The sequence below is a fragment of the Octopus bimaculoides genome, chromosome 20 (assembly GCF_001194135.2).
Source record: "Octopus bimaculoides isolate UCB-OBI-ISO-001 chromosome 20, ASM119413v2, whole genome shotgun sequence".
Lineage (NCBI taxonomy): Eukaryota > Metazoa > Mollusca > Cephalopoda > Octopoda > Octopodidae > Octopus > Octopus bimaculoides.
The window spans coordinates 15,671,432-15,678,914 of NC_069000.1; the positions used below are offsets into that span (position 1 = coordinate 15,671,432).

Consider the following 7,483-nt stretch of genomic DNA (forward strand, 5'->3'; position numbering starts at 1 on the left):
TATATGATGATGATGATGGCCATCCACTCGTGACCGAGGAAGACCATTGCCGACCTTCAGGAACATTGTGCGCTCTCGGACTAACTTACATTTTGCATTTGCGGCTCCGTTGGTGGCTAATGAGCCCTGCTCTTGACAAGTATTCATGACTGCAAACATTGCAGACCAAATTCCAGATACACACACACACACATATATATATATATATATATATATATACATATATATATATATATATATATACATGGTTCTGGGTTCAGTCCTACTGTGTGGCAGCTTGGACAAGTGTCTGTTACTATAGCCTTGGGCTGACCAAAGCTTTCTGAGAGGATTTAGTAGACGGAAACTGAAAGAAGCCTGTCATACATACATACATACATACATATATATATATGTATATATATATAAATGAGAATGTGTGTCTGTGCGTTTGTCTGTCAGTGTGTTTGTCTGTCAGTGTGTCTGTGTGAATCTCTAAAACTCGAGAACTACACAACCAATTTCATTCCAAATTAACACATGCCTTATTTAGGGTCCATGAGGTGTCTTAGGCCAAAAAATTTTTTAACTTCTTGCATAGTTCGAGCCCACAGTAATATATTTCCTCCACTATTTCAGTATTACGTGTCAAAACTGAAACAATAACATCACTCTATTGTAATGTCAGATACTTTCACTTTAATACTGAAACTATTCCACTATTTCAGTATTACGTGACAAAAGTGAAACAATAACATGCCGCCACTGTAATGTCAGATACTTTCACTTTAATACTTTCAATTTCATACTGAAACTATTAAAGTGAAACTATACTCTCACATATATACAGGCATACTATAAGACCCAAGTTAAAAACATTCCCAACAATTCAACTTCTCTGCTTGACATTAACACAACCACCCCCATTCCCACATTTTAGAGCTCCATGAGCTCCATTTTTCAGGAGCAAAATCCTTTTTACAGGTTCCAGAAGACTGGAATTTTGGAATATGCACATAAAGATCAATAGTATGGGATACATGTGTCATGATTAGAATTTTTTTTAAGGTATATAAAGAGGGAAAGAACTCTCATGTGCAATTTTGATGAAATTCGAATCATATGTATTCCAGTTCCTTACAGAAAATATAACAGAAAAGTCTCATTCTTCAATTGCATGTAACACGGGCAACGCCGGGTATCTCTGCTAGTATATATATGTATATATATATTTGTGTGTCTGTGTATGTTCCCCCATCCTCAAGAAGAGAACAGATAAGGTCAGAGAGCAATAAACAGAGAAGCAGATAAGGGAAGAGGGAGATGAACGCAACCAAACACCAAGTCAGGGGATATTTGACAATCAGTAGTTGGATCTGCCAGCTAAACTTGCCAATAAACAACTTAAACTGCTGTTATGCTCAAGGATGATATTCACATTCCACCCCCGCTCTCTCTCTCTCTCTCTCTCTCTCATGTTCACATAACTACAGAATCAGGCCACCATATCACTGTTGAAAAGAACCTTCTGTTACCTTTCAGTAGCTTCCCATCGGACTGTCGTGTCCAATGCAATCATTTAACAATATACACATGATGAACAAAAAAAAAAAAACAGAGATTTCTCACATCCAGTAATCCAACTTTCCATTCATTTATTATTGTTACACTGGTGACAAGATTGAATCATATGTCAAATAGTTTTAGGAAACAGTAGTTGTAATGTCCAACTGAACAACACTGGCTCACTTAGGCCTGTAACCTGCTCTTTCAAATCTTTGTATTTCACTGTTTGTGGGAGCATATGACATCGAGGGGCACTTGTTTTCAGGGATATGTTGGAAGTTAGATTTGCTTTCCTTTAACAAATAAAATATATATATACCACACCACTACGTTTTAGTCATACCACAAATCCATATTGTGCCTACATGTATATGTGCATGTATATAAATCAAAACAATAATGGCCAACCCAACACAAAGAAGTAATAATGAAAACACAAGATTTTTTTGATGGGGATTTAATCTTTGGTATCAACAATTTATTATAATCATCTTCCTTTATAAGTTCAGAGACATATTTATATACATCATATGTTATTTTAAATAATAATAACAATAATAATAAAAATAATAATAATAATAATGAAAATAATAATGATTACAATAATAATAAGAATTATTTTTTCTAATTTTTGCCACAAAGGCAGCTAAGGGGAGGAGAGGGATGAGTCGATTACATCGACCCCAGTGTTCAACTGGTACTTATTTTATCGACCCCAAAAGGATGAAAGGCAAAGTCAACCTCGGTGGTATTTGAACTCAGAATGTAGCAGCAGATGAAATACCCCTAAGCATTTCACCCAGCTTGCTAACAATTCTGCCAGCTCACCACCTTGATGATAATAATAATAATAATAATAATAATAATAATAAGATATCATCATGTATTTTCCACAATGGCCCACAAAAATTTTTAAAAAAGTAATAATAATAATAATAATAATAATAATCCTTTCTACTATAGGTACAAGGCCTGAAATTTGTGGGGGAGGGGGATAGTCAATTACATCAACCCCAGTACTCAACTGGTACTTATTTTATCAGCCCTGAAGGGATGAAAGGCAAAGTCGACATTGGCGGAATTTGAACTCAGAATGTAAAGATGGATGAAATGCTGCTAGCATTTTGCCCAGTATGCTAATGATTCTGCCAGCTCACTTCCTTAGTAATAATAATAATAATAATAATAATTATGATAAAAATAATAATAATAATGATAATAATAATAACTTTTTTTTACTAAAGGCACATGGCCTGAAATTTGTGGGGAGGGGGGTAAGTCAATTACATTGATCCCCAGTGCTTAACTGGTACTTAATTTATCGACACTGAAAGGGGCGAAAGGCAAAGTTGACCTCGGTGGAATTTGAACTCAGAACATAAAGACAGACGAAATGCCGCTAAGCATTTCAACAGGCATGCTAACGTTTCTGCCAGCTTGCCATAATAATAATAATAATAATAATAATAATAATAATAATAATAATAATCATAATAATAATCATAATAATAATCATAATAATAATCATAATAATAGAAGTCCACTGTCAACCATGAAATGCCTATGAATAGCAAGTACTAATGTCATTGGAGTTCCTTGTGCAATATGAAAAATGCAGCCCCCAAAATCTGAGCATGATCCAAGTATATGGGTCTTCATTTTGATATACTTTGAAGGTAAGTAATGAAAGTATATAATTCTGTTTTGTTTGTTTTGTTTTGTTTTGTTTTATCTTGTTGCTTTTTTTTTTTTTAATTTGAAAACATGCAAATCTAAAACTTTAATTAAATGAATGGAATGGATGTGGGAGAGCATGTTTCAATCTTAGCAGTTGTGAATATGTAAATATCTTATAGCAAAGTACTGAAAAGCTGTAACACATTGAATTAAATCTCCTTGCTAACAGCAATATCATGAGTTTTGGTTACTAACTATATACACTGCTGAAGTTGGTGCTTGTCACAGCTACTGCCAGGCCTTTAAAACCAAGTTCAAAAAGAAAAAAAAATCAAAACTTCTTCTTCAGAATTGTCCTTGGTTCCTAGGAAACCCTTGAGAAAAAAAAAAACAAGAATAGAAATTTTAATTAGTAAGGTAGAAATAAAACTGTGGAAGAATTAACATGAAATGAGTCAGTCTTAGAAGCACACGATACTGTACTAGCAATAGAAAAGGCATACAGTGGTGACATTACATCTGTGGGCCAGAGAGTAAGAAAGTGTTGTTGAGTGACTTCATGCTAATCAATTGAGAGGCCATTTTTGTCCAACCATGCCAGTATGGAACATGGATGTAACATGATGGTGATGATGATAATGATGGTATACATATAAGATTCACTGCCACACAAGAGGGGTTTGTTATCTGTCTTCCATAAAAAGCACATCCAGTCACTGTACTGTTTCATGCCCAAAGGACTAAGAGAAATGTTACCTTGCTTGACAATAGGTGAGGGTTAAAAAACACAAGAACACCAGCTATAGAAAATCTGCCTCAACAAATTTTGACTGACCCATGCAAGCATGGAAAAGTAGACAAGATGATGATGATGACGATACACATGCATTTTTATAAAAGAAAAAATACTAACCCATTTTCAAATAAAGATCACTTTTGTTTATGGTTTGAATGAAGTATTCAAAGTAGAAACTTGTTCGGTGCTAGTCTTAGGCCACTGTAATAATAAAGATAATAACAATAATAATAATGATAATGATATTCCCTAAAAGAAATGGAAAAACTTTCAAAATACAAAGACCTGGAAATAGAGGTAACTCGAATGTAGAATCTAAAAACAGAAACAATTCCTATCATAGTAGGTGCCTTAGGTATAATAAAAAAATATTCAGACAAATACATAACAAAAACACCAGGACTTACAAATATATATAACATACAGAAAATTGCACTACTGGGTACTGCACACATTCTACGCAAAACACTTTCAATACAGTAAACATAAGAGCACCACAGCAAACCACAGCACATACCCAAGGCACACAGAGCTGCGCTCGGTAGTGAAGTGAAAGCATGTTATAAAAATAAAACTACTGAACAATAATAATAATAATAATAATAATAATAATAATAATAATAATAATGATGATGATGATGATGATGATGATGATGATGATCTATTCTACTGTAGGCACAAGGCCTGAAATTCTGGGGGAGGGGATTAGTTGATTACATCGACCCCAATGTGTAACTGGTACTTAATTTATCAATCCTGAAAGGATGAAAGGCGAAGTCGACCCTGGCGGCATTTGAACTCAGAACACGAAGACAGGCAAATTACCGCTAAGCATTTCACACAGCATGCTAATGATTCTGTCAGCTAGCTGCCTTAATAATAATAATAATAATAATAATAATAATAAATGCCCTGATGCAGTACTAGACAGTGGTTCCCATGGGTTCTGATCTTATCTGATTGGAGGTGTTATCATGTATATTGTTTTGTCTTGGTATAAAAGATGGGCTACAGCAAATACTCTGCTCAATACCACAGATTTGCTTGTCAGTTGTTTGACCTTAACCAGTTGATCATGTCCTTTGATGGCTGACAATATGTGCATCTCTGATTACAAGTGGAAGTAGAGGGGAATTCTTTGGGGTTTGGATAATTCACCTCTTGAAACATGGGTATTTCATTCAACATCCTTAAACAAGCCTTATTCAGGGACCTTTTGAGCAGGATGGGCTACTTGACCTGACGAAAATTCTAACTGGGTCCCACATGCAAAGTCATGTGCTGTTAATCTTGATATGCGATCACCATGTCACACTGATATGGTTGTGATGCACGTGCCTGGTGTACCCTTATCAGACTGGTAGTCATGATGGGTAATTCTGTTTAAGAAAGTCAAAAGAGCATGCACAGTGAATGTATTGGGTTGATGTTTTGTTTAAGATGGAAAAAAGACGGGGCGAGACGTTTTGAACGGGGCGAGACGTTTTGAGCATGGTTCTTCGTTTGAAAATTATATGTCCATGTCCAACCTATGTTAGCACGAAAAGAAATGGACATGAAATGAACAAATGGATTACATGTTTAAAGTGTGAAAATGAATAATTTTGAAGAAAAATTTTATGATTAAGTTGCTTGAAAACAGGTAAAAATGGAAATAGTTTATGAGACTATAGAAATAGACTTACCATAGTTGTTAGGTTATGCAATGTTGATTCTATAAGATATTGTTCAGTAAGTTCTGTTGTTCTAATTGTTGTTGTTTTATGACTGGAAACTGAAAATGTACATTAATATATATACATTAATAAGTATATCCTCTCTTTTGTTAAAGGCTTTTGGCCTTACTGTGATAAACAGCTGTGAGGGATTATCCCTCTAATGATCTTGCTATCCACCATTATAATTTTGTAAGGATTATTTAGGGCCTCTTTGATTTTATGTGTGTAGGCATGACTGTTTGCCTCCCAGCCACATCATTTTAACTTCAGTCCCACTGCATGGCACCCTGGAAAAGAGCCTTCTATTATATCCCCATGGATAACCTAATCCTTATAAGTGGATTCGGTTGACAGGAAATGAAAGCGACCTGTTGAAAATATTAAAGGATGAAAGGCAAAGTTGACCTCAGAGGGATTAGAACTTGGAATGTAAAGAGCCAGAAGAAATGTCACTAGGCATTCTATCCAACTTGCTAATGATTCTACTTGCTCACCGCCTTAATAATAATAACCCTTTCTATTTGAGGCACAAGGCCTGAAATTTTGGGGAAGGGGCTAGTCATTTATTTTGACCCCCAGTGCTTGACTGGTACTTCTTTTATCGACCCTGAAAGGATGAAAGGCAAAGTTGACTTTGGAGGAATTTGAACGGACAAAATGCCACACTAAGCATTTTGTCCAGTGTGCTAACAACTCTACCTGCTAACTGCTTTAATAATAACAATCATAATAACAACCCTTTCTACTACAGACACAAAGCCTGAAATTTTGTGGGAGGGGACTAATTGATCACGTTGACCTCAGTGTTTCACTGGTACTTAATTTATCGACCCCGAAAGGATAAGAGGCAAAGTCGACCTCGGCGGAATTTGAACTCAGAACGTAAAGACAGACGAAATACCACTAAGCATTTTGCTTGGTGTAACTAACGATTCTGCCAGCTCACCGCCTTAGCAATAATATTAATGATAATCATAATCCTTTCTACTCTACACACAAGGCCTAGATTTTTCTGGGAGGGTGGGAACAAGCGATCACATCAACTCCAGTACTTGACTGGTACTCAATTTATCGACCCCAAAAGGATAAAAGGCAAAGTCGACCTCAGCGGAATTTGAACTCAGAACGTGAAGCCTAGCATGCAAGCTATTCTGCAAGGTCACCGCTTCATTAACACCATTTATATTCCTTTCTACTACAGGCACAAGGACTGAAATTTTGGTGAAGTGGTTTAGTCAATTACATTGACACCAGTACTCCACTTTTATCGACTCCAAAAGGATGAAAGGCAAAGTCGACGTTGGAAGAATTTTAACTCAGAACATAAAGATGGATGAAATGCTACCAAGCATTTTGTCTAACGAGCTAATGATTCCGTCAATGAACCACATTATTAACGCCAGGTATATCAAAAACTGGAACATGCTTGGAGTTATCTCCCATACTTAGCAGAATGAATTTTAGAAATATTGGTTATTAACTAATATTGTATTTTCCTCACCACAAAGTTATTTCTAATTAGCTTTTCAACATTCACTGTATTCTCTATGATAACACAAACTTAAATATTTTAGTTAGAATGGTGGGGCTCTAGTTCTTACCCAACTTTCTGCAATAAGGTCGCTCAGCACATTTCCGTATTTCTTCATCGGCACCTGGAAAGATATGGAAGGAGAAAAAGATGAAAACGTAGTAGTAGTGTGTGTGTGTGTGTGTGTGTGTGTGTGTGTGTGTGTGTGTGTGTGTG

At 35.7% G+C, this 7,483-nt stretch overlaps 1 protein-coding gene across 1 annotated transcript in view; it reads right to left on the minus strand.

Moving 5' to 3' along the window:
* Nucleotides 1-1,971: 1,971 nt before the first annotated feature.
* Nucleotides 1,972-7,483, minus strand: part of LOC106875657 (thrombospondin-1) — a 13,778-nt gene continuing 8,266 nt past the window's right edge. Inside the window, exons 5-8 of the mRNA XM_014923896.2 lie at nucleotides 7,338-7,391; nucleotides 5,704-5,792; nucleotides 4,136-4,219; nucleotides 1,972-3,596 (exon numbers count right to left, since the gene is read on the minus strand). Of these exons, the coding sequence (XP_014779382.2) occupies nucleotides 4,163-4,219; nucleotides 5,704-5,792; nucleotides 7,338-7,391 (200 nt within the window). The 3' untranslated portion in view covers nucleotides 1,972-3,596; nucleotides 4,136-4,162. The remainder of the gene's footprint in view (nucleotides 3,597-4,135; nucleotides 4,220-5,703; nucleotides 5,793-7,337; nucleotides 7,392-7,483) is intronic.